The sequence below is a fragment of the Micromys minutus genome (assembly GCF_963924665.1).
Source record: "Micromys minutus genome assembly, chromosome: 16".
In the NCBI taxonomy this organism is placed as follows: domain Eukaryota; kingdom Metazoa; phylum Chordata; class Mammalia; order Rodentia; family Muridae; genus Micromys; species Micromys minutus.
In genome coordinates, this window is record NC_137985.1 from 38,593,557 (window position 1) to 38,620,820 (window position 27,264).

At 50.9% G+C, this 27,264-nt stretch overlaps 2 protein-coding genes across 2 annotated transcripts in view; both read left to right on the plus strand.

The window, feature by feature from the left end:
• The first annotated feature begins 346 nt into the window (after positions 1-346).
• Positions 347-4,606, plus strand: FXYD2 (FXYD domain containing ion transport regulator 2). Its single transcript, XM_080930639.1, has 6 exons — positions 347-472; positions 2,497-2,535; positions 2,729-2,803; positions 3,955-3,991; positions 4,133-4,160; positions 4,407-4,606. Exons 1-5 carry the CDS (start codon positions 448-450, stop codon positions 4,155-4,157), a joined length of 201 nt encoding a protein of 66 aa, XP_080786765.1. The 5' UTR covers positions 347-447; the 3' UTR covers positions 4,158-4,160; positions 4,407-4,606.
• Positions 4,607-22,865: 18,259 nt separating this feature from the next.
• The window catches only part of DSCAML1 (DS cell adhesion molecule like 1), a gene marked incomplete at both ends in the record, with an annotated part of 302,088 nt that continues 297,689 nt past the window's right edge, over positions 22,866-27,264 (plus strand). The window contains one exon of the mRNA XM_080930658.1: positions 22,866-23,085. Within this exon, the coding sequence (XP_080786784.1) occupies positions 22,866-23,085 (220 nt within the window). The remainder of the gene's footprint in view (positions 23,086-27,264) is intronic.

The window sequence follows — 27,264 nt, forward strand, 5'->3', positions numbered from 1 at the left end:
AGGGATCCAAGGTCCTCAACCCAACACATATATATTATACATTATATAGAGATACATATAAGTACCCCTGTATATACTTCACATGCGCCATTCACAGCATCTTGAAACTTCCACTTCCTCATCCCACTGCTTGGCTGCGGCTTCCCCAGCTGATGGAAGAATACTGATGTTGCCCATCCTTGCCCTGCTCTCTGGAAATTTCCTCTGGGAGGGGCTGGAGACCTCAGCCAGCTCCTCCCTGCCTGTAGCTTCCCCCACACCTCCCCTTGCCTGGTTCAGCAAGAGCCCCTCTGGGGACACTCAGCCTTTCTTGTGACTGGGGTAAATATTACCTGACACTGTTAATATTTAATGCCCCCCACCTCTGCCCTGGCCGCCCCACGGCAGACACTGTCCCTGCAGTAGAAGCCACAGGAAGACTGTGGAGAAGCCCCGGTGGTTGGGGAAATGACAGAGCTGTCAGCTGGCAATGGTGAGACTGGCAGGACTCTGCCTGGGACTACCTCTGGTGGGCAGCCAAACTCCCTTTCCCTCCGGGACTGGTTCTGGTGGGCAGCCGAACTCGATTTCTCTCTGGGACTGGCTCTGGTGGGTAGCCGAACTCCTTTTCCCTCCCCTGTTCCTTAGGGTTTCCAGCCAGTGTCTCTTTAAGAAAATTAACATTCAGAAGGGAACCCCCCACTCCACCCCCACAGAAAAAGAGCAGGATAGCAGAAGCTGAAGCATCGGAAGTGTGTGTGTGTGTGTGTGTGTGTGTGTGTGTGTGTGTGTGTGTGTGTATGTGTGTGTGTGTGTGTAAAAATGACTTTGTTCTGAAGGCAGGGTCTTGTTCTGTAGCCCAGGTTGGCCTGATACTCATAGCTCAGAGTAACCCTAAATTCATTGCCTCAGCCTTCCACACCCTGCCCAGTGTGACTTTCTAGTTTTGGATGGAGAGCTAAGATTTCAAAGTGGTCAAGAGTTGCAGGGGCTGAGGGCAGGAGGAGCAACCCTCCTGGCCAGCCTTCTCCAGCAGGCTCAGGGCCAAAAGACAAGCGCAGAATTTTGGGATCTACAGACTCAGGCCTGAAGGCCAAGAAGACCCTTGTTTGTCCATAGATATTGAGTTTTCTGACCTAGAGCATTGGGGGTTGGGAGGAGCTCATCAAATAGTTCCCAAAAGGAACTTGGTTCTGGCTGAGGCTGACACCAGCTTCCCCATGTGACCTTGAATATGACAGAAGCTGGGAAAACGTTCTGCATGGATATGGGGCCTGGGTCCCTGTGGCTTCTCCTTAGATTTTAACTTTCCTGAACAACCCTTACCTGAGGCTCACCAGTCACTGCCCACCTCTGGCTACTGGGGGTAGCTGGACTCTCCAGACCCTGTGGCTGATCACCACAGGGGCACAGTTCAAAGTCGCCTGGGAATTGTTAACTTGCTCATCACTTTAGAAAGGGCCCCAGACTAAAGGGCTCCAGCAGGGCATCAAAGAGTATGGCTGGCATGAAGGGGGTGGAGTGGGGTGGGGTGAGTGCAGCTTTGCTGACCAGTGTACCACCAGCGATCTGCTTCCTTCAGGATGAAGGGAGCCACAGGAGGCAGGACCAGGGTCATTGAGTTTGGTCTGGAAATGTCTTCTTCCTTCATGTCACTTGAGAAGGAGCCTAGCACTTAGACTCATAGTGATACCTTGCCTGGGTTCAAATTCCAGCTCTGCCCCTTTCTTGCTGTGTGGCTGTGGGGCGACTTACTTACCTTCTCTGTGCCCCAGTCTCTCGTGGAGGAGAAGGAATAACCTGATGCTCGGACCATTTTGGCTAGGAATGCACACTGAATGCTCCTCTTTCCTCTTGTTAAGCTTTCCCGGAAGATGATGACCTAGCAGAGTAGAAGCTAGGATGAGTCAAGCCCCATTCTGCCTTCCATTTCCACTGTGCCCTTACAAAGACTCCGATTCCTTCCTCACAGAAGTTCTGCTTGCTCATTGATTTGTCTCATAGATGCGCTTTTTCTCGACGAAGTGAAGTTATATCAATAGAGGCCATGGGGGGTCTCCTGGGAGTTGGCTTTTTGGTCTGTCCTTGTGATAGGAAGCTGGGGAGGACCACGCCCTCCTGGGACTGTGAGGGTCCCCTCAGACAGCACAGTCTCTACTTCAGATGCCCCGTGTCTGATCCCAGGATGCCCATGGGCTGTAATCTTAGGGTGTCTCCACAGACCCCCTCTTTGTGTTGTTTCGTTTTAAGACAATTTCTCTGTGTAGCCCCAGCTGTCCTGGAACTCACCCTGTAGACCAGGCTGTCCTCAAACTCACAGAGATCTGTCTGCCTCTGCCTCCCGAGTGCTGGGATTGAAGGCATACACCACCCCTGCCAGACTCCCAGACCACTCTTATCCAGCCCTCCCTTGTCCATCTGGGCCCTTGGGGGATCATTCGAGGAGTCTGGAGTTTCCACTACTCTGAGGTTCTGATTTCCTGCTCATCACCCGGCTCTCCATCGCTTTCTTCTCAGGTGGCAGTGCTAAGGGAACAGAGAATCCCTTCGAGTATGGTAAGCCAGTCCCCGCCCTCACCCCTCCCCTCCCCCTATCACTCCCCTCTTCTCCCCCACCTCTCCCCTCCCCCTCACCCCTCACCCCCCACTCCATCAACTGGCTTCCAGCCCTCAACACCGTGGGGCTGCTGGTGGGTGGATTTTGGGAGGGGCCATGCCTGTACCACTGCGCATGTCTCCTCTCTCCCAGACTATGAAACCGTCCGCAAAGGAGGCCTGATCTTCGCAGGCCTGGCCTTCGTCGTGGGACTCCTCATCATCCTCAGTAAGTGGAGACCAGTGGAGCATTTCCCAAAGTCATACAGTCAGGACACTTGCCAGGTCCCCACCCACACCCCAGCCTGTGGAGGAATTCAGGAGTGCACAGAGGACAGCAGGCTACCGCTTCCTTCAGTGTGCCCCCTGGTGGCCTTGGGAAGGGAAGCTGAGAGGGGAGTCTGACTGGGCAACTGTGGGGTGGAGGCAGCCAAGGGAGCAGGCACCCCATCTGGACACAGCCACCCTATCTATCCCTTGTGTAATCTCAGCATACTAAGGGACACCACCGTTACACCCCCTTCTGTCAGTGTTTGAGATGGTAGCTCCCCAGGTGTATCTGACATCCACCCCTCCACATATTGCCGCAAGCTAGCAGGAATGGGAAGCCAGGCCTTGGGGCTTATCGCTGACTTATTCTAACTCCATGGTCTGTCTGCTAAATGGGGATATTCCCACACCAGTCTTATAAAGTTAGGGTTAGCATCCTAAGGTAGCCATAGGGATGAAGGGGTACTTTAGGAAGGTTCTGAGGTAGCCATGAAGAGTTCTAAGGGAGCGGGAATGGCCTTACCTGTCCTTGAGCCCTGGCAGACACAGCAGCAGATGCTTAACAGATAGATACTTGTTGCCTTTTTCTGTTGAAATCAAAAGAAAATACCAGAATCGCTCGCAATCAGAAAGACACTTGGGTGAGGCATACAAGTTTCTGTATTCTGGAATCCCCATAAAATATGGCCCCTGCCACTCCACTTGAAGCTGGGTTTCTGGGAGATCTACTGTGTGTGTGTGTGTGTGTGTGTGTGTGTCTAGTTTTTGGAAATTATAAGCCTAGGCAAAGATCTGAACTTGATTTCAAGTTTGGCCTGTCATCCTCCACGTGAGTGCTGAACTTTTGCCCTGTTGTGGTGGGCTGATGACATCATGAACTCTGGTCCCAGCGGCCACTTTCAACATGTCCCCAGTCCAGCACAGCTCTGGTGCAGTGACTGTTTGTTGATTGACTGACTGCTTGGTGGTCCAGCCTTATATAAACAGAGAAAAGATGGACCCCAGGCCCCACACTGTGATAATGCTGGAGGAGGGAGGTAAGCCTGGCAGACCTAGCTCTTCCGGGGTCTCTTTGGAAAATGGTAACAAACTTTACTTTCTCTTTTCAAGGCAAAAGACTCCGCTGTGGGGGCAGTAAGAAGCATAGGTGAGTGCTATGCTGGGGAGTGGGAGGGCTACCAGGTGGGTGGGACAGAGAGGAAGGAGGGACTGCAGAGGGGGGTCCTTCATCTGGGGGACCACAGACACCCCTCTCTCTGCCTTCACTCTCCCTCCTTTCTCCCCCCAGGCAGGTCAATGAAGATGAGCCGTGAGAGGTGTGTATCCTTCAAGGGTCAGGAGGGCTTGGAGTAGAACATGCTCGGGAGTAAGAGCAAACAAGCTGAAATTTGGGGGTTCCGGTGGGCGGTTCCCATGACTGTTTTAAAGCCAGCTCTGGTGTCTAATGTGGGTTATGTGAATTCGGAACACTGTGACTGGGGGCTGGGGGGGGGCGTTCTTGAGAGAACCAGGAGGCTGCAGAAACCTCCCTCCCAACTCAAACCCAGCCTTTGTCTTTTCAGAGCCCGCAGTGCCCACCGGTGCATGGGCACCAGTGACGCCGATCTTCCCCAGCATGGGCTGAAGTGCCAGGCTTACTGGGAACCCATCATGGCCATCCCCCCATGTCTCTAGATCCTTAACTTCCTCTCCCCCTCCCCAACTTCTCTAACACCCCACTCCCTATTCCAAGTTGGGCTACATGTTTAGCCTCATCTCCCCAGTTCTCAATGAATCACTCTACACGTATCTGCCAACGAGGGCAGGCTCAGTGTGGTTGTGTGTGGGTGCGGATCGTTCACCCCTAGGGACAGAGACCTCTGCCTGACTTCTGGGCGTCCTGCCAAAGTCTGGAGGTGTCAAGATGAAGGTGACTGGGTGGACTGGGTCCTTCTGCTGCTGAAGCCTTGCGGCTTCCATGGGACACTTGCTTCTCCGGTGCTCTGGCCAGCCAGGTGCTAGCTGACTCTGGCCACAGTCATGGGCTCTATTGTTTCCCTAGGTACACCGCTGTCCAGGGCAGGCGGTCTCAAGCCTCTATAGGGCTTAGCTCATGCTCCCAACCCATCCTTAGGTAGGCGGGGTCCGGGGAGTTCTAGCTGGACCCACCCCTACCCATCTATTTGAATGTTGGCTTGTTTTGTTCCTGGGTCAGGAGTGAAGATGAGAACGAGCCCACTGTTCCTGCTTGCGTCAGAACCATCCGTCTGGGCAGAGACCCACAGAGGTCCAGCTCCCTCTCCTTTCATTCCCACAGAATCTCCAAGGAGATGGAGGGCTGGCAGGATGCCGGTACCATCTGGTGATTGGCTTCCTTATCTACATCTCTGAGTATCTGAGCAGAGCCCTGTTCTGAAAGGAACAGAGTGTGTTAGGGTGACCATACAGTCAGGCTGGACAGGGCATTTCACTTGGTACTTAAGCCTTCTGTCCTAACCACTGCCCCAGGCTCCGAAGCCCACCCATCCACCCTTAGGTAATCACAGACGCTCCTCTGAGGGACTGTTTCCATTGTATAGAAGGGAATGCTGTTCCCCTCCATAGCCTGAAAGGTTGTGTAGACAGGGCGTTACCCTGCCTGCCTTTTTCAGTGAGAGCTAAGAGAGGAGAGGAGCCTGGGGTAGAAGGGTGAGTGTCAGCTGGAGCCAGTAGGTACTAGGCTCAATATCACACCTCTGACCTCACACCCTTCAGCAGAACTTAGAACTGCTAGTTTGAGCTCCCTCTAGATAGCTGAGGTGGCGCCCATCTGACCAGGATTAGGACTGGGGAGGAGGCAAACTCTTCAGGGTTTCTGGATGCCGGGACAAGGCAAATGGGCAGAGGTATTATTCAAGGTCTGTGGTTTACTAGAGAGAAGTGGGAGTCCTGGGAAGGAGTTATGCTTCCAGAATGTTCTATACACCAGCCCATCACTTTAATAGTCTTGGTTGAGTCACTTCTCCTTCTTCAGTTTGCCACCATGACTCCTGCTCTGTTCTCTAAGTGACCAGACCGGTCCACTTGAGGTAGACTTTGGGGTCTTTGCCTGGCCTCAGCCTAACCATATGTCATTCTTGAGCAGAGAGAGCTAGGTATAAGCTTGAGATTGTGAGCCAGCCCAGGGCTGAGGATTACTGCTCCACGGACATTCTGATTCTGTGACCTGCTCCTGGGCCAGGACATATCCCTTTACTATCCAGGAAGTTCGCATGCTGAGAATTACTGAACGTGCCTGTAGCTCTGCGGTTTTCTACACATCAGAGTTTTCCTAAATTACAGACGACAAACCAAATCTTGGAAGTGTTGCTTCGATTATACGAAGCTGTATGTGGTCTAGCTGTCTTAGGGTGCAGTTCCTTCTCCTACCACCAGAGGGAGCCCATGATTTACACAAAGTCACCTGAAATTATATCTGATTTCCTGGAACGCTCCTTTCTACGAAGCTTTAGACCCCACAGCTCGAGTTACCATCACGATCCTATCCCCAATGTCCACATTCTCCCTTCCAAACGCACAATTACCCAAGTATGGAACACCCAGGGAAAGGGCAATGAGCCCATCTTGAGATGAGTGGTCTGGGTGGGGCACTGCCTTGCCTGGATTTGGCTTCTCTTCTGGAAGCTGGGACCAAGGCTGGCTCATCTGGAGTGTGAGGACTCCTTGCACGGGCCTCTAGTTTTTCTAAAACTGTTGGCACTTTTGGGAATCACTCCCGCCTCACCTCAGCGGTTACCGGTAGGTAACCCAAAAGACTCGCTTTGAGTAGCTCTGCTGGCCGTACCCACAGAAACACAAGGGTCTCCTTGCATAGAGGTGAGTTCTGGGGCAGAGGAGGACTAAGTTCTCTTTCCTCCAATACCTTGCTCGGGGATCTAGCACCCCTGCTGGGGAGGTGAATCACCTCTCTGCAGACGCGCGCTCCTGGTGGCCAAGATCGGAACTGCAGTTGAATGGTAATCCCGGATAGCCGACTGAAGAATCCCATAGTCACTCCGGCCGGCAGTCCTAATCGATCAGCTTGAGCCTCAGAGTCAGCGACTTAGCTTCCTTAGTCAAGTGTGTTAGGAGAGCAACACTGAGGCATGGGCTGCAAGGGAGATTCCGGGGACTCTGGCCCCTTCCAGTCTCAGGATACACAAGGAATTGGGAATTTTTTGTGTTGTTGCAATTGAATAGCCGAGAGACTGAGAAAAACTTCTACTTAGAATTTGGAAACTTAGTGACCAGGCTTTCATTAAGACACTGGGGGGACAAGGGGGATGGCAGCAGGCCATAGGATAGAGTGTGTGTGTAGGGGTCCCCAGTTGTTATGGTCACATCTGAGGGAGGATCAGGGGCCAGAACCACTCTTCAAGCCCCATTTGTTTCTCCAAGCCAGCTGAGCTGCCCAATGTGTCCCATAATTCCACACTGCTGTTGTCTGTCTTTCCATCTTTTAAACCTGGTTCTCTGTTCTGTTTCCTGGAGGAGTGTCTTCACGTCACCCGAGGCATGCCCCGGTGATCCAGGTGAGATGGAGGAGGGTGGGAAGGTCACAGCCAGGAAGCAGCAGGTGGCTCAGAACAGCTGCTGCAGCCCCAGGGGCCACCAACTCTACTCTGGACCCTGAACTGGTCTTCCTAGCAGCTTTGGCCCCAAGGCTGCTGTGTGACCTTGGAAAGGTTCTTGTCTGTTCCCAGTCTTGGCTTTTGGGCAAACAAAACAGGTCCAGTCTAAAAGTCAAGGGGCGGCGGCTCCGAGGGGGAAGTTGGAGCTGGAGTAAATTCTGTCCCTAATGCACAACTAGATGCACACAGCCATACGAGCACAGCTGTTTCGTACGTGGAAAAAGGCCACCACAGGAGACCCAGAGAAGTGGGGGAAGAAGATAGTATGGCCCTCCCGGATCGCCTGGTGAATTCTCTGTTCCCCAGAACGTCCTGTCAATCAGTAACCGAGTCTGTACTCATACAGAGACTCCACTAACTCAGCCTCCCTGCTATGCAGTAAAAAACATGTCAGGCCTCCTGTCAGCAAACCAACACACTTACTATCAAGTTACTAAAGTTATTCAGGAGAGGCCTGAACTCTCAGCCAGCCACTCAGGAGACATGAGCAGGAACAAGGGGATGCAGAACGGGCCGCATCTGTTCTGGGATCCTTCCTGCTACCCTGACATACCTTCTCAGATCAGAACATGCCTTCACCCCAGACCCCAGCAGATTAGCTATTGCAGGGTGAGACTAATACCTCAGAGTTCATGCATGCTTCCCAGTGGCCAGCCCAGATCCCGCGGAGGATGCACTCAGTAAACGTTAGTTGAGTGACCGCACTGGCTGCTCAGAGGAAGATTGAGGCCCACCACTATAAAGGGGTGAGTCGGTGGTATATAGGGTCACTGAGGTGAGGCATCTTTGAGATCTTCCTCAGTAACAGCTCATCTTCTGAGTCTTAGTGTACTGGGTGGTTTGGTGCCAACTTGACACAAGCTGGAGTCATCAGAGAGGAAGGAGCCTCGGTTAGGGAACGCCTCCCTGAGATCCAGGTGTAAGTCATTTTCACAATTAGTGATCAGTGGGACAGGGCCCAGCCCACGGTGTCATTCTGGGCTGGTGGTCCTGGGTTTTATAAGAGAGGAGGCTGAGCAAGCCATGTAAAGCGGGCCATTAAGCAGAACCCCTCCATGGTTTCTGCATCAGCTCCTGCATCTGGGTTTCTGCCCTAGTTGAATTCCTGTTCTGACTTTTTTCAATGATGAACAGCAATATGAAAGTATAAACTAAAACTTTTTCCCCCACCTTGTTTTTTGGTCATGATGTTTCGTTGAAGCAATAGAAAGAAACTCTTAACTAAGACACTAGGGAACCAGCAAAACCCACTAGAAACCTGGACCAGTAACTGTGTGATGGGTATTATCTCCAAGCTAAGAGTCAAAGGTACATCTTTTCTGGACACCACCCCCCCTTAATCATTTGGGAGAGTTCTGTCCAGCCCCATCTTCTCAGGATACCATGATGTCCAGAGATGGCAAAAAGGCAGTGTCCTTTGAGCCCACTTTCAAGATAGGCAAGTCTCAGGGATAGACTGGAACTCCCCTTACCCCTCCCAGACCCATGTGAACTAAGGTATGAAGGTGGTTGGCCACGTGTGAGATGTCTTCATTCCTGGGGCCCCTGCCCCCCCCAGCTTGAAGATCCCAGTTTCTTCTCTTGAGGAGAGGGGAAGTGCTCTATGGTTCTACTAGGCTGTATTAGGGTTTCACTGCTGTGAAGAGACACCATGACCAAGGTAACTCTTATAAGGACAACATTTAACTGGGACTGGCTTACAGGTTCAGAGGTTCAGTCCATTATCATCAAGGCAGGAACATGGCAGCATCCAGGCAGGCATGGTGCAGGAGGAGCTGAGAGTTCTCCATCTTCATCTGAAGGCTGCTAGAAGACTGGCTTCCATGTTGTTAGGAGGAGGGTCTTAATTGCTCACCCCCAGAGTGACATACTTCTTCCAACAAGGCCACACCCACTCCAACAAGGCCACACCCACTCCAACAAGGCCACACCCACTCCAACAAGGCCACACCCACTCCAACAAGGCTGCACCTCCCAATAGTGCCACTCCCTAGGCCAAACATATTCAAACCACTACATAGGCTGAGACCAAGGAAGATGTGGGAAGAGGTTGTGCTGGAACTGGGGAGACACCGAGTCACCTCAAAGCAGAGAGGGCCTGAAGAGAGGGCAGCCTGGCCTCTGGGTTAATGCAGGAGTTCCTGCAGCAATCAATATATTCTGTGTCCCTTTCATGGTCTAAGAAATAAGGGTCTCACTGAAGAACTGGAATTTCCCCAGGAATCTCATGGCAGGAGAAAAGACTGCGGAGGCCCTGGTGCCAGGCAGAGGGGAACATGGCCGTCTCCTGGGAAGAGCTCCCATGCAGTTCTGACAGACCACCTTGCAGGAGGAACTTGTGTCTAGCAGTGATGTGTCAGTGGCTGGTTCCTCTTTTTATTTAAAACTAACATCACGTCAGGACCCCCATAATGGATCTGGAGGGGCCCTGGACCTCCTTGTTTCGTCTCTCAATGCTCCTCCGTGACTTGACTGTCAGTAGTAGATCTGTTGAGGACAGTGTGTTAGATCCCACGCTGTGACCCTCACAACTCTGGCAATGTCGTGGCAGAAGTTAGGCACAAGTGCCTAAGGCAGTGTGGCTGGTTAATTTTTTTGTCAACTTGACACAAGTTAAAGTTATCTGGGAAGAGGGACCTGCAGGTATGTCTGTCCATGTGGCATTTTCTTAATGACTGGTGGATATGGGAGGCCCAGTTACTGTGGGCTGTGTCATTCCTGGGATGCTGGTCTTGGGTTGCCTAAGAAAGCCAGCCATGGGGAGCAAGCCAATATGCAGAACTCCCCCATGGCCTCTGCTTCAGTTCCTGCCTCCATGTTCCTGCCTTGACTTCTCTCAGGGATGGACTGTGTCCTGGAAGTGTAAGTCGCATAAACCCTTCTCTGTCTCCTTTTGTCTTTTATCACAGCAACAGCAAGCAAACTCTGACTGGCAACCCCTTGCCCATCTCCCCAGAGCTCTGCCCATATGTCAGAGAACAAGGGGCCCAGGCTGGAGGACACTGTGTGTCCTTTCACAGAAATCTCAGAGTTGGATATGGACACAACTGGGATGGGACGGAGCAGGCTGCAGTCGCCTGGGAGACACAACTTTGGATGGCAAAAAAAAAAAAAAAAAAAAAAAAAATCAGGCCAATTTTCAGCACAACCTGCAGCGCTGCTGTCCTGTCCTCAGACACAAGGGGGCGCCACATAACCAGCTTCTCGATTTCAAGGTTCGCTGAGGACAATATACTCAGCCGGAGCAGGAAAAACAGAGATATAGCCTCCCCAGAGAATAAGCAGAGTTGGGGAGATGCGCTGTGCCCCCCACAACCATCCCTTTGGGGAGGGTGGATATGACACTTTAACTCTCTGGCCACGTGGAGGCTCCTGCTCACCCAAGCCTTCACCAAATGGGGCAAAACCCTGATGTTACTGTCTGCATAGGCTCCTTAAGGTCAGCACCCCAACCTCAGCAGGTCTAGAAACATGGCTGCTATCTAGACCTCCTCTCAGATCCTGCAGGGGCAGAAATGAGACACAAGTGTAGAAACAGACCGTGATAAGCAGATCCCAGCCCATTAGCTGGACAGAAACAGGGAAATCCTTCCATATCTCTGTGCCTCAGTTTCCCCATCTATGAGATGGAAATTATAAGCCCCATCCTTAGGTTGCATGAGATCGGGCATATAAACAAAGCCGTAGGTTGCTACCAAACAGAATGGGACTTAGGTGAAAGGCAAGGCAAGTTTAACCCGGGTGTTGTAGACTGTGTGCGTTAAGCAAGGACTTAAATAGCCAGCATGGGCCAGGCACTGTGTTGGCCTTTTGACAAACTAGAGTGAAGACAGTTTATAAAAAATGCAGATGAGAAACCTACAAAGGATTCCGTGGGACAAATGTCCCCCCAAGCTCCATGGGACAACACTTATATCCACGTCTTGGGGCTTCTTTCCCAGTGCAAGCATTTGAGTGTGTGTGCGTGTCTGTGTTAATTCCTGTAACCAGGGTTTGGAAGCCCCTGATCTAGAGGGACCGTCTTGCTGGAAAGCAGACTTTGAGACTTGGAGGAAGATGCCACCCTCAGATCACAGCAGGTCCCCTGCCACTCCTGGAGCATCTTGTCTCTTTATTTTTCCTCAAAGGGCCAAGGGCAACTGTGACCTCTGGTTTTCTCCTGAAGACCAGGCCAGGAGGGATGTGCCTCAGCACAGGTCCCAGAGCAGTCAGGGGACTAGAGTTACATCCTGTTGCTGACTCCAAGCTCTTCCCTTTAGTGGCTGTGTAACATTAGCAACCTCTTGGTTTCCAGAGCCCCAGGTTCCTGTGTGTAGAATAGGAGTATTGACACAAGGCTGGTCCCAGGGTCTGATACACATTTCAAACTACAACTTCACTTGAGATCCAAGTAGCATCAGATCAACCAAGATAAAACTGTACCTCGGGCGGGTGGGGGGAGCTTCATTCTGCTCTCCCGGGTCCGGTAGGATTTAATACTGAAAGAAACCCTCACAGTAGCCTATACCACCCACAGGTTTTTAGTGCTCAGTCTTTAGGTGACACCTGCTGGTCATAATAGGTATTGTACGCCCTCCCCAACCCCACCCTCCAATCTGGTCAAACTACTGAGAAAGCTTATTTACCTCTCTTTGGTCACTTTGGTATTTTTTGCGCCTAGACTGGGAAAGGGAGAGAGTTCTTCCTTCCCAGGCAGAGACTTCCCCTCCTCCCATGATCCCCTGCCCCAAAGCAATCATGAACCGGGCTTAAGGGCAGGGCCGGAGTGTGAATTTAGGACCAACCTAATCTAGAAAGACTTGTGTTCACAGAAATAACCCCAGCAGGCAGAAGGCTAGCACATCCAGCTGCCACTGTCTCCAGAGAAGCCAGGCTGAGGAAAGAGGCTCCAGGCTCAGAGGCACAGGAGACTCGGAGAAGCTAGCTGCTTGGTGGTCAGCGCTTCAGGATAGGAGGTGCCACGTTTCACATCTATGCAAAAATACCAGGATGTTTGGAAGAGTGGGTGAGAGAGGGACAGGATGGGGGTGTCCTTAGCCTTTGATACATCTGTCCAGAGGATTTAAAGTCTATTGAGATAGTGTATAACACAAGAGATTTTCTTCAAGGTGTCCAGGAGGATGCCTCAGAGGATAAAGGCACAGTAGAAGACGAGGAGGCACCTGAAAGTTGTTCCTCGAGCTCCCCCACCCCATCCCCCCCCCAAAAAAAAACAAATAGCATAGAAATGTGAAAATCGAAGACCTTGTGGGCATCCTGAGAAATCAGACTGGCCTCAAGTGAACAGCTGGGAAACCGGCCAGGTGATCTGGTAGACTGTTCTCCCTGCTCGTGCATGTTTGAAATTTTCTGCGTCAAATCTGCTCTGGAAAGGTGACTGCAAAGGACCACGCAGGGGTCACCAGCCATGTGGGGACAAGTTAAGCTGTTTCTCTGATCCTCAGCTGAATGGTCTGTGCAATGGGAATGACAAGCATGGAGCTGTGATAATGATGTCACGTCCTGAGAGCCCGAGTGTGGCAGTGAGCCACCACCAGGGCCTGTGACAGTCATCGCTGTGGACACCTGTCTGTGGCTCTGGTTGAAATCTGCCAAACGGAGCAGCCAAGGATGGCAAGGAATTGGTTGATTCTGCTTAGCTTCGTCGTCCTAACTGAACTGGTGCTGAAGACACCCTTAAAGTGCTACATATTCCAGTGTGAGGTCGCCTCAGCCACAGACACCCGCTACGTCCTTTTTGTCAGCACTACTGGGCTTTCCTATCCCCTGAGGACAGTTCAAGCTCTACCTCTCACCCACGATCTACACCAGGGCCCCAGGGCTGTGCTTTGGGCCCAGAACAGCAAGCAGAGCTGCTGAGCCCCCACACCGGGCGGTGGCTCCTATACTGGCACTGCACAGACCTTATCTATTGCGTTGGGTCTGTTCTGTTTAAAGGGAAATGCTACCTAGGCATGGTGGTGAATACCTGTAACCTCACACTCAAAAAGAAGCTCGTGAGGTGAGGGGAATCTCGGGTCCTAGGCCAGCCTGTGCTGTAGAGCAAGCAGGGAGGGGTGTGACCAAAGGAAAGCCAGCACAGGGAAAGTTAAAATGGCAGGCAGCCAGGACAACAAATATGGCCCAGTAGAAGGAACCCTTGGGGCCCCGGTAGCTCTTCTCCACTATGGGGAAAACTGTCATTTGTGAGAGATTAGACCCAGCCATGCACTCCAGTAGGGTCAGGCACATAAGGCTCAATAGACCAGAATGTGTGCATAGGTAAGAATGGTAGAGTGGGGAGGAAACCCTGGGCACTAGTGACGTTAAACCTCAGGCTAGTGAAGCACCTTTGGAGGCTTAGAGAGAACCCAGAGGTGAGATGGGGCAGGCAAAACGAGGAGGAGCCTTAGCAGCCAGTGTGCCCCACACTCGCTGGACAAAGCCTCTGCTCGCTGTTAGAACTGCTGGTCTTCTCCTCACTCAGTACCTGACCAGAGGGATTCCTTCCTGCTCATAGTTCCTGTGCTGGTGGCTGGAAGAACTTACTGCTATCTTCCAGTGATTCCGCTGTCCTCTATGCTGACAGTTTGTCACAGTGATAAGAGGGACACTGTCCTGCAGAGAGACCATGGAGGGTGTTAGGGTTGCATGAGGCATCTCTGGGCCCAAGACTCTCTCAGTGAGCACTAACAGGTCGAGCCTGTGGAGAAGCAGTTTAGGGAGGAACTCATCATCCAAGTTAAAGCCATGGCCATGGGTACTGCCTTCGTGTCTGCCTTGTAGAGGAGGGTGTCTTCCCAGGGAGGTGGCAGTTTTAAGCATTCACGGCAGCGCAAGAGCATGTAACTTCCAGGTGCACTGAAGACGTGGGCGGGCCCTCAGTGAGGACCCAGGAGGCCTGTGTCTGTCCAGCTCAGTGCAACCGTGGGATCCAAGAAAATTCCCAGAATGCATTAGGGTTTCTAGAGCCCGTGTACAAAACTATGAGAGTCACAGAGATGAGAGTAGGCAAGGCCCTAGAGAGGGCTCAGTGGCTAAAGGCACCGGCAGCCTGTTCAGAGGACTGACTGGAATTCCCAACGCCCAAAGGGCTACTAACAATCATCTGCAACTCCAGCTGCAAGGTTTCCAGCACCCTCTTCTGGCTTCTGCAGACACTGAATGCATGGGATGCGCAGATATGTGTGTGGACAAAACTCCCATGTACATGAAATGAGTCTCTTAAAAACGTTTAAAAAGAGATAAAATGTGATTGCTGACTTGAAATAATAAAATGGCCAAGGGCTTGGGGGTTGCCTCAGCTGGTAAAGTGATTGCCATACAAGCCTGGGGTTCCGAGTTTGGGTCCCTCAGCACCCACAGAGAAACCAGATGCTAAATGCACCTGTCATCCCAGAGCTGGTGAGGCAGAAACCAGAAAAGCCCCGGAGCTTGCTTCCAGATCGTTTAGCTGAATGGGTGTGCTCTAGGTCCAACGAGAGACCCTGTCTTAAAATATAAAGTGGACAGCAACCGAGGAAGACACCTGATACGGATCTGTGCACATACATGTACAGATAACATACACACACACACACACACACACACACACACAGAGAGAGAGAGAGAGAGAGAGAGAGAGAGAGAGAGAGAGAGAGAGAGAGACATGACACAAAATTAAGACAAACAAAAAAATCGTGAAAAAAAAATACAAATGTCACTTTATATGGAAGGTCACATGTTTCCCTCAGCCAACCACCTGAGATACCTCTGTCACTCCCTTCTTTGAGATGTTCTGTGTGCTTCCAAGCTTCCAGAGCCCAGCTGCTGGCTCTGTCTACTTTATACCTGATATCTACCCCCCCCACAGCAAAGTCCGCAGGCATATATGGGATTTAAATCGTAGCCAAGTGAGCAAGCCTGGCATAACTATAATTCAGGAGGATTGTGATTTCAAGGTTAGAAAAGCCAGGTGAGTCGTTCTGGGTCTGTCCCTGCAAGCTGTTCCTTTCACGGGACAGAGGCATAAACAACCTGTGAGCTACATACAAATATGTCCCATGTGAAAATGAGTCAGACACCCAATGCTCACCAGACCCCCTAGGATAACAGGGAATACAAGAGAATGGGGCAAAGGCCGCAGATTAACTGGGTCATTCTACACACCCTTCCATAAGTTCTGAGCACGGGAGCACGCCCTGTGGCCCGCAGGATCCTGAAGTTGAGCTCTGTGGGCTCTCGACAGACCATAAACCCTTGGATGTCAGCTGCCGAATTTTGTATAACATGCAAAAGCAGGTCTGACCCTTTCTACCACCCCACCCCCTTTGAAACAGTTTCTCTGTGTAGCTCTTGCTGTCCTGAGACTCACTCTGTAGACCAGGCTGGTCTCAAACTCAGGAGATCCACCTATCTCTGCTTCCCAAGTGCTGGGATTAAAGGCATGTGCCACTATGCCTGGTCTCTGGCCCTATTTTGTGAAGGATGAAAGATGACACAAAACACTTGGAACATTCCCACCCAAAACCCCCTCCCCACAGTAACAACCGGGAAGAGGGCAAGGATGCAGGCTGAGCATGCTTTTGCCAAAACATCTTTGGCTTTGAGGTTGGTACATTCACAGATGCCAGCGTCCTGCCAAGAGCTCACCCTGAGAGGCCAGAGATGCCAGTGTGAGAACCGCCAAACATGGGGTTCAGACTCAAGAGGAAGGCCGTACCTGTGGGGCTGTGACATGTGGGGCTGTAGGAAGGTGCTTGGCACCTCATGAGACAGCCTTACAAGGCTTCCAGTCAGTGTTTGCGGAGGCTCCAGGAGGAGGCCTGGAGGTGTAGCCAAGGGAGTTGGGCACCAAGTGTCTGCAGGAGGAAATGGTCGTTGAGTGCAGAGAGCCTCAGTTCAGAACAAAGAAGTGAGTTGCCACACTGCAGACCACACGATGTCTGAGGGAGTCAGAGCAGAGAGGCTGCCAGAGCGCCTGTTGGCCTCACCTTAGGCTCATGGCAGGTGGAGGAGGGGCCTGGGAACCAGAGAAGAGCAGGTTGGAAAGGGTACAGTGTTCAGAGGTTATTTGCTTGTTTGTTTGAGTTTATAATATGGTGTCATTTCCCCCTTCCTTCTTCGCCCCTTAAACTCCCTCAGACCCCTTGTTGCTCTTTCTAATTCATGGCCTCTGTCTCATTAATTATTGTTTTATAAACACACACATTCTTAAATATATAAGTACATTCTTCTCAGTTCAGATACTGTATATAACTATATCTATATCTATCTATATACACACATGTGTATATTTTGTATCTCAGTCCATATAACATATAGAACTATATCTAATCTGTCTAAATATACATATATGTGTATATTTTGTATATATACACACATATATGTGTATATACATGTATGTGTGTATATATGGTATATATTTGTGTGTATGTATGTATTTTTTCTTTTGGGGGATTGCTGCCCTTTGGTATTTGATCCCAATTGGTGTGCTCTTCTCTGAGGAAGACCATAAGACCTTTTCCCCCACTTTTGTTATTTCCCTGCTGTCTGTTATTCTTTGCATAGGGTGGAGGCCTTTCCTCTGTCTGTGTTAGTGCATCTGTTGGTGCTGTCTTTGTTCAGCTCCTGTTTAGGCAATCATCAACTATTTTGGATGTCATTTCTGATGTTCCTAAGAGACACAATCTCACAGCCAACTCCTCATCTTCTGGATCTCCAACTTTTCCAAAATTATTTCTGGGCCTTGGGTTCAGGAGCTCTGTTGTAGATATTTCAGTTGGGACCGGGCTCTACAATTCTTCATTTCGGTTGGTTGTGGAATTCTTTGGACTCTGTTGTGGAGAGAAGTTTCTTTACTGAGTAAGCCCTTGGAGAGGCCCAAGAACATTTTTGTCTTGTCGTTGTTGTTTTGTTTTTTAGACAGGGCCTCGCTGTGTAGCTCTAGATGTCCTGGAACTCATTATGCAGATGAAGCTGGCCTTAAACTCACAGACATCTGTCTGCCTCTGACCTCACCCACTTCCATCCCCTATGCACTGGGATTAAGCGTGTGTATCGCCACACCTATCAGGTTCAGAGAGATTTTGTGTAGAAGATAGTTGAGTAAAATTTTGTGACATGTAGCTGTAAGACAAGTTGGGAAGCAGTGCAGCCTGGGTTTCTGCTTTCTGTTTCTCTATTTCTCAGTCTGGATACCTGCCCCTCCATCCCCAACTCTAGAGAGAATTGTGACTGACCCTGCAGAATTCAGACTTCATAGGGGCTCCCTGGGTTGGTTTCTCAGCTAGCTTCAGAGCTGGGGGCTGACAGAAAACAGTTGGGATACTCTGCTTCCTGGTGACTCTGTGGCCTAAGACTCCTGTGACCATCAGTGTTGAGGGAGGAGTCTGAACAGGATAAGCCCAGGAGACACGCCCCCCACCTAAGGGGAGGAGCCTTGGCACATCCAGCTCTTTGCTCAGCCACCTGTATGGGTGACAGTACCTGATGCTGTTAGGGCATGGGAGAAGTCCTTCGTGGACTCCTTTTCCTCTAGGAGAGAGACCCGGATTGTTTAGTGTCACACACTATGCTTTATGGAGGCACCGTGGTCCATGAATCTGAGTAGTTCATCCTGTCTCAGAAAGATGGGGGCGGGGCAAGCTGGACAACCTGCGTTTGGTTCTCCAGAACCTGTGGAGGGAGGAGAGCCGAGATGCTGCTCCTGACAACTGTTCTCCGACATCTCCATGCCTCCTCATAATAAAGTAAACTAAATTTTAAAAAATGTAAAGGTGGAAACCTTAGTATTTATTTTATGTATTATTGTTTATTCCTGACTATCTGTGATTAAAAATATATTATTCTGTCTGTTTGCCTGCATTAGATAGCAAGCATATTTTGCAGGGACACACACACACTCTGTGGGAGTGGATCCAAGTTCCTGTACACATGGGTTTACTCCATCTTTTTGTCCAAACCTCTCACTGTAGGTAAAGAAACAGGGTCTAACATAACTAAGGGACTTGCCCAGTACCACAGAGATGCATGCTGCAGGCCTCTGCTGCTTCCATGAGATCCTAGCCCAAGATTCTCTGCATAGCATTGACATCTATTACAAACAGGATGGAGAGAAGGGAAATCCTTGCTTTTCCCCCTCTTCCAATCAATGAGTAAACGCCACGAAGGTCAATCTCAAATTAGCTACATAACCCCAAGTGTTAAGTTTTTAAGATCGACCTGGTTCAGTATTGATTCCTTCTATGAAAGCCATATTTATACTAAAATTGCCCAAGAATGTCTGAGCACATATGAAGGCTTTGTTGAAATAATTGCATGGCTTTATTTTTGTAGAAAAGTAGCCAAAATATGTAAGTCCATTGTCTACCTTAAACAATAAAAACATGTTGTTTCTTGCGATGGCTCTGCTCTTAATACCACATGGCAAAATAATACTCCCTAAATATCCATGATTAACCTGAATTGGAAGGAGCTCACCCTCCAATCTCCCTGTGACTTCATGAAGCTGTTTTAATTGACAGTGTTTTTTTTTTTTTTTTTTTTTTTTTTTAATCTTTGTTCAGAATTCCAGTGCAAGAAAACATTGGGAATTTCTCACTGCTGTTAAGTGTCCCTGTAAGAAACAAATCCCATAAATTTCAAGCCTGTGTGGAAGTGCCAGTATGAAAGTTTGGACTGCATTCAAGCTGTAGTTAAGCACAGGTGGGCCCGTTGTTAAGTGTTTATGTTTACCTGTACGAATGACTGTTTGCCTGGGTAACTGTCTGTTCTTTCACTGGTGTGTGCAGACTTAAGTGTGGGTGTGGGGGTTCCCACCTGGTTTGGGATTGTGAAGGAATTAAGGAACAAGCTGGATCTCCTCCCCTACACTCTGTTTCTCCATAAGGTTCAGGAATGGCAAGAACCCCCATACAAGGGGAAGAAAGGGGGACTTGTGAGCACATTTGAACCAAGCTGTCACTGTCAGTGTTTCCCGAATACAAGAGAGGAACATAATTTAGAAAATGGCAATACCAAAAGTAAGACCTGTCCGTCACCAGGTCCCTCCATCCCTCCATCTGTCCATCCCCTCATCCCAGTTCTCCCCTGCCCATTCCTTCCTTCCCTGCTTTCCTTCCTTCCTATACCAGCATTCACTGTCCATATTTCTGTAGCCGCTTGCCAGAGTCCCCAACTCCTTCATTATGGCCTTGTCATAGAATGGGGCGCAAGAGCCTAGATCCCCGAGCAGAGCCGTTTCTACCCCACAGCTCACATATAAGTCAAGGTCTTTGTGAGCAAAGCCAATGACATCAGCAATGCTTGTGCCATGCTGTGCCGGCCACCAGGCTTGTCCTAGTTAATTCTCACATGACTTCCTGCCGAAGATGCTGAGCTGTCTTCACTTTCCAGGTGAGGACTCCAGGATCTGACACACAAATGTTTCCCAGGGGACTCTGCAGCAAGTGGCAGGGTTGGACTGAGAACACAGTCTGAGTCCAGAGCCACACTCTTAAGGGCAACACTGGAAAGTCTCTTTGCTAGTAGGAGTCCCTGAACCTACCTTCCCTTAGATTTCTCTCTATGTCAGAATAGTACAGATGCTTCCTCTTCAAGGGACAGACATGGTGAATGACCTCATCCTTTAGGTATCTCACAGGTTGTATATAATCAGCATGAAGGAGACATTTTGGGTTCTAGGGAGCTCTTTAGGTGGCAGAAGAGAGGAAACCCCTTTTTCCTTTAGTCCAGAGGCTCAGAGCTGAGGCAGCTGTGCAGTCATCTCAGGCCCTCTCTGGTCTTGTCCCCTTGCAGCAGACAGAGCTCTTTCATCCCGTCAGACTTAGTGGTTTATTTTAGGCACAGCCTGACCAGGTGCTCTGGGTCAATAGGCTTAACTTTAAATAACTGGATTCTTCTTCATGAGTTTCTTCTTCGGCCGGAAGGAACACAATGAAAGAACAAGTCCTACAGGCTAGGGTGGTGTGGAACAGAAGTCAGAACAGGAAAGAAGACAAGTGAACTCTGCTCCTTCCTGTTTGACCTCAGACAAGTGTATGGCTTCTCCTCTTAGTAAGCCACCTGCAAACCACAGCTTTGGGCAGGGTCTCATCAAACATCCCCTGAAGTCTGACCTCTGTGCTCTGCTGTGCATTTATAAGCCACCTACCCAAGAGTATGTGCTTCAGATTGCTGGGCTTAACACCAGAGTTCAACCACCAGGGAAGGCTGATCAGCAGAGAACAAGCAACTGCTGAGATCTGGGGACCTGAATTTGGGTCTTGCTCCCAATACTTCAAGCCTGGTGATCTTGTGTGAGCCTCAATTTCCTAAGCAGTTTTAACGGAGCCTGGGGAAACTTTAACAGACTTTTGCGGGGTTAACAGGTGAGAGCCCTTTAGAATCCTAAAATACTGTATTAAAAATTTTTTTAAATTGAATGTGTTTGGCAGTTCCTCAAAAAGTTAAATGTAAAATTATCATACTACTCAGAAATCCCACTTCTGGTTCTGTACCCCAAAGAATGGAAAGTGGGGATCCAAAAGTGATGTTCTCACAAATGTGTCGATAGCATATTCACAAGAAGCAAAAGTGGAAGCAACCCAAGTGTGCACTTGATGGATGAATGAATAAACAAATGTTGTATAGACACACAATAGAATACCATTCAACCGTAAAGAGGAATGAAATTCTGGCACGTGCCGTAACATGGTTAAACCTTGAAAGGATGTGTTAAGGCAGACACAAAAGGAGCAAAGGGTTATTTTGCTTTCCATTCATTATGAGGTAGCCTGACTAGTCAAGAGCATAAAGATGGAGACCAAGGGATTGTTCCAGAGACTAGGGGAGGCTCCAGAGACTGAAGGGAGGTTCCAGAGACTGGGGAGGTTCCAGAGACTGGGGGGAGGTTCCAGAGACTGAGGGGGGTTTAGAGACTGAGGGGAGGTTCCAGGAACTTGGGAGAGGTTCCAGAGACTGGAGAATGAGGCGTTGCTGTCCAGTGGGCGAAGAGCTTCTGCTTGATTGGACATGGGTGTGACAATGGTTGGACAACATCGGGGCTTTACTTAGTAGTAAGCTTAACAGATGGTTAACACGGGGGCTGGAGAGATAGCTCAGTTTGTAAAGTGCTTCCCATGTGAACATGGAGCACTGAGTTTGGCTCTCCGGGTTTAGTGAGCGATCCGGTTTCAAAAAATAGAGTGAAGAGAGATCTATGGGGGAAAAATCACCTGGCAGACCTGTGTCTCCACACACACATGCATAAACATACACCTGCACCCACGCAAACATGTACACACCACACACACACACACACACACACACACACACACACATTTAAAACTGGCTAAAATGGCAATTTCACAGTTTATGTATCTTATACCTTTTTTCCCCCTAAAGCACAGCTTTCAAATTTTAGTTTAAAACGTTACACATATTTTGGCAAAACCCGTGAATGAGAAAACCTGGTTCTTCGCCTGAACTTGGGTGAGACATCTGGAGGAGTCTGAGAGAACCGCAGCCCCCCCCCCCACCTTCCCTACTACGCCTCACAGAAAGCCAGGTCAAAATAGGCAGCTATTTACAAAGACAGCTCTGTGCTGGCACTTAGTGTACCCCCCGGTAAGCTGGACCCCTTCTCTGGAGGCTGTGTGGCCTCTTACTTGAGAATTAAGACAAAAGAAGACTTTTGCTTACATCAGACTTCCACATCCGAGTCAGGGATGCCATGGTGCTCACCTCAGACCTCGGCAGTGCCAGGCTTCCATTTGGTGACTGGTGTGGTGCCCTCCTCACTTTTGTCTTGACCAGTTTCTGCAAGGCAGTGAAGCTGTGATGGTGATGGTTGGGGAGGCGGGGAGGGGAGGGATAAAGCCTGCACAGAACGGGCATTATCTGCGCATTGTAAATGTCCGTTCAAAAGCTTACAGTGTATTAGGTGCTAGTGCATATTTGGACAGTGCTGGGTACGGGGTGGACTGAGGCAGCTTCTCCAGGAAGCTGACTTGCAGAAGTGACTAAGGGTTTGGGGGAACACATACGTTTGAGCTTTGGGGTGTAGAGTACCAAACGTTTTCAAAGATGTTACTCAGAGCACCCATGCTCTCCCTTCGTGGAGGGAAACTGAGTCGAAAAGAAACAGCAAGAAATAGCTCTGAATGACCCGGCCGGGAGAAACCCAGTGTCCTTTGCCCCTTACATGGCAGACTCTTGGCACATGTATGACACACGCCTCTGTACGACCATAGGCTCAAAGCCTGTGAGTTACAGGGACCCCTTTCCTCTCTCGACCAGAGGAGCAGGATCGAGACTGTCTGGTCAGGGTCCCCATCTCTGTCCCCGAGCTTGTGAGGCGAAGGGACCCCAGGCTGGGTCTGGAGTAGCACTTACCACCCCGGGGTGTCGAGGGGGGGTGGGCGGGGAGAGCGGCCGCCTAGCCCAGCCCCGCGGATGACAGGAGCCGGGGAGCCGAGGAGGGAGGAGCCGCCGCCGTGCGCTGGGCTGAGGAGCAGAGAGAGCGGGGCGCCGAGTGCGGGCGGCTGGGAGCGCGCTGAGCGGGGGAGAGGCGCTGCCGCACGGCCGGCCACAGGACCACCTCCCCGGAGAATAGGGCCTCTTTATGGCATGTGGCTGGTAACTTTCCTCCTGCTCCTGGACTCTTTACACAAAGGTGAGACCCGCGCTGCCGGCGGTTGGGCGGTGGAGGCGGCGGGGCCGGGATGCGCGCGGCTGAAGGCAAGGTGCGGTGCCCGGTGGGCTCCAGGTCCACTAGTGTTGGACCCACTCGGGTGCATAGCGCTGAGTGGGCGCGAGAGCTGGGGCGGTTCCGCGAGAAGGGTCGGGTGAGAGTCAGCCTGGGACCGCTTGCCAGCCCCCCTGCTCCTGCCGTTTAGGGGCGCGCCCGTGGGGGGCGGTGGCTAAGGAACCCCTGGTTTTCCCACCGCAGCCCAGCCTCAGTTCTGCCCCGGCCCCCTCCCCCAGCCCCTTGCCCGCTCCCGCGGCTTGCTGGAGCTGGGACCCCGGGGTGCCCTGCGAGCCAGGTGGTCCTCGGACCGAGACTTCATCCAGGAGCCCTTAGTATTTGGGTCCTCGGACCTAGGGTAGATCACTCCCGCCGTAGCTTCGTGCGCCCCTCGACCGCCCTCGACCCCCGCCCTGGCGCAAATGCAGGCGCACCGCATGGCGCTTATCCGCGCCTGGCTGGGTGCAGGGCTGGGGGAGCTAGGGGTCCCGAGAGGTGGGGGTTTCCTCGGACACCAAGTTTGTTCTTCAGACCCAAGAGTCACCCTCACCTATGTCTCACCCCCGTACCCCAGGCGCTGGCTCCTGCTTCTCTGCGTCACCCTGATCACCTTAGGTAGCGCACCCCAAGGTGTGAGACTCTCTGCTCCGGCGCTTGGCCTGCTGGACCTGGGGACAAGTGTTCAGACTGGGGGGCGTGTCCCTTTCCCGGAGAGAAAAGGTTGCTAGGGGTGGGTCCAGGTGTCCGGCTTGTCCAGACCTGCTCCTGGGGGTTCCGTGCACCTGATCTGAGAGGTAGCCGGGACTAAGGGATTGGCAAAAGGCAGGCAGTCATTTTCGATAGTTACCAATCTGGGCACCAGATCAGGACTTGGGCGCGCTGGCAGTTGAGCTTTTAGGCTGTGGTAGAGGACGTGCCCCGGGGCGCGCAGATGGCGGGAGGGAGAGGAGGCGGCCGAACTCCCGCGCCCTTGCGCTGTAGAGCACAGACGCTCGGCTTTACCTGCTCAACCCTCTAACTTTTCTCCTTCGCGCCCAGAGGGCAGCTTCTCCTTTCGCCCCATTTACCTGGGTTGGCCTGGTCCAACAATAATTCTTGCCCCCTCCCCAGGCAATGGAGAAGGACAGCCAAGAGCCCGGAGGAGGGGTCTAGTCCTCTGTTAAAGCCCGGGGATGTCCGGAGTTTGCAATCTGCCAGAGCCCAAAAGCAATACCTAATAGGTTGGAGGAGGAGGCTAGCCCTTATTTGTGTTTATGGCCTGGTCAGAGCCAGTCTGATGGCCTAGTCCACTGGGATTTTGCCCAGAAGATACGGGTGCTGGGTAGTGGGTGGCTTCAAATGGTGAGCAAAGTAATGGACTTTCTCAGGCTCAAGGGGGCCACTGGGTAACACACCAAGGTTGGTCTAGCTTGTTTGACCCCTTGCCCTCTGAACTCCTGAACTGACCTTTTCATACCACCTTAGAGCAACAAGCTTGCCTCCTACACACACACACACACACACACACACACACACACCAATTTTCTTTCTTGGGGCTCTTTCTGCTTCCCTCCACCCTAGCAGGCTGGTTTGGCTCACAGCTTTAATTACGTTAATATTAAATATACATAAGGTGAGGAGCGGCTTTCTCTCTCCGCAGCTCTCACTTCAACCCCCATCCCTTTCCCATTTTGTCAGGCAAGAAACACGGACCAGAGCTCTGGCTACACTCAGTTGCTTTGTCCCTAACCTTGCTCCAGGGAACAGCCCATTTCTCAGCCCCGCAGCCTCCCTCACAAATACCTGCAGGACTGTACCCGCCCCCATCCAGGAGTTCTGCATTAATAAATGAAGCCCCAGTTATTTGATAGTGAAGGAGCAGATGGGGGTGGGAGTGGAGAAAGGCCCAGAAGGCCACAGGGCAACAGCTGGAGGGGCAGAGCCCTCTCTTACTCAGGCAGGAAGTTGCCACTAGTAGGTCTTGTGGGTAGACAGGAGTTACCAGGTATGGAGGCCCTGGGTGGCCTTTGGGTCTGTGGATCCTTGGCTCCCCTGCCATTTAGAGCACCAGCATCTGTGTTGGGCGCCAGGCAGCCTTGCCAGACAGGCCTATCTTTTCCTTGGTGCCTTAATTGGGTCTTAGGTGCCAGGCTGATCCCCAGGGCCCTGTTCTGCTTGGGGTGGCATGGTAGGTGGGTGGTGGAGGCGGCTGGGGGAAGACGTAATGTGGGGAAAGCAAGAAAGATGGGGCGTGGTTTATTTCTCTCCCGTTGCCAGTCACCCCCGCGGCACCAAGGAAAATGTAAATGCGAATGTTCCAGCCTGTTACAGAAAACAATATCCTCTTGCAATAATTTGTACGTCCATCTGTGAGGAGCGGGAGGCGGCAGGCAGAGAAGAAAACAGGAGGAGATGGAGCGTCCTCTGGATGGAATTAAGCAGTTATTGAATGTGTTTTAAGCTTCTGTTATTTCCATTCCTCTCAAAATACCTTTTTTTTTTTTTTTTGACGAAGTCTGAGCTCAGCCTGTTTCCCCAGAACTGAACCAGAAAGGTGTTTTAATAATCGGTTATCGAGTCTCCAATAACTGCCTTATTATTGCCAAAACAAATCCAGGTCTGGGCAACCAGATGAACCCCAGTGAGGCTCTCTCTGTTGTTACATCCAGCGTGCCAGCATCTGTGCTGCCCAAATTTGCATTTTTACTGTGTAAAAGAACAAGCTTCCTCGGCACTAAAATTCCTGTTTTCTAAAAGCCGAAATAATGGGTTGCATTGATTTTCTCATTCCCCACCCCAACCTTTCGGATGGGGACTCAGGGTTCCTCTCTCTGGAGAAGACCAAATTAAAAGCCTTTGTCAGGCCATTAAGAAAATCTCTAACATTCGGTTCAGTGTCTAATTAAAACAGGGGGGTTTACCAGGGGCCTGTTTTTAAAATCTCGAAGTGGCAAGAACAACTTAGGGGAGATAGGCGAGGGACCAGTGAATGTCTGGGAGGAGGGTGGGCAGAGGGGCCCTGGCTGCTAGAATAACATGAAGGAGAAGAAAAATGCCATGATGCCCAGCAAACCTTTCTGATGCCTCATTTTCCTGGGCATCAATGCCAGCTGCCTTAATACATTTCTGCCGCAGAACGAGGGGCTCAATTAGACACAAAAAGCTAGTAAGCAGTTAACCCAAAGGCGGTACTGAAGTTGAGCAGATGCTGGGCACTGGCCAGAGCAGCCGTTTTTCTTACGGAGAGGGAAGAGGTGGGCACGCAAATAGTCAGCTTTGGCCTGATGACGGTTTGCTCATGGAGCAGTTAGGCGAGGGGTCCCCAAACACAGAGCGAGGATATGCTTAGAGCGTGTCACAGGCATGGAGCCTTTGGCAAGGGGTGTGTACCATAAGAGCCCTTAGTCCCCCCAACCCCCAAATCTTTAGGAATTCCATCATTGTGACTGGTCTGGTTCCCTGCCTTGGCTGGTGAAATATGACTTTATTTGTTAAGAGAGCTCTAGCAAGCAGGGTGATCAGGCCTGAGGCTGAAGGTTCTCTCCTTCTCTACATTCTTGGAAGAAGTGTTTCTTGGAAGGACTTACAAGGGAGGATCCCCTAGTTTACTAAAGTGTTTTCCTAGCCCCTAACCTAGTAGTACATTGATTGGAACCAGGGTACCAGAATAGGGTGAGCTGCATGCAGCAGAGATGGCAGGAGGCCAGGAACCCAAGAGCAGGCTCCAGATTTGCATATAATTTGCATTCGGATTTGCATGTGGATTTGCATGCTCACCTAGCCAGGCCAAGAGCCCAGCTAGCCCTGTGAGGAGCATCCTAATCCCAGCTTCAGTAGGAGTTAAGCAGTAACTTTCTCCTTCTATGGAACAGAATGGACAAGAGTGGGAGAGAAAAGGCCTGGTAACTTCCACACAGTTTCTAAGTTTTAGGCCTACACATGCTTTACACTGTCTGAGCCTCCTGGCAGCTCTCCCCGACTGTATCCAAGACAGTTAGTGGCTCTGGGTGATTAGGCTGGGTGACAATGAGCAGAGATAACCTGAGACAGCAAATACGGAGTATAGGCTCTCCTCTGGTACCTCAGGATTCCAGTTATAGGCACGACTAGGGGTAGCGCTCGTAATCT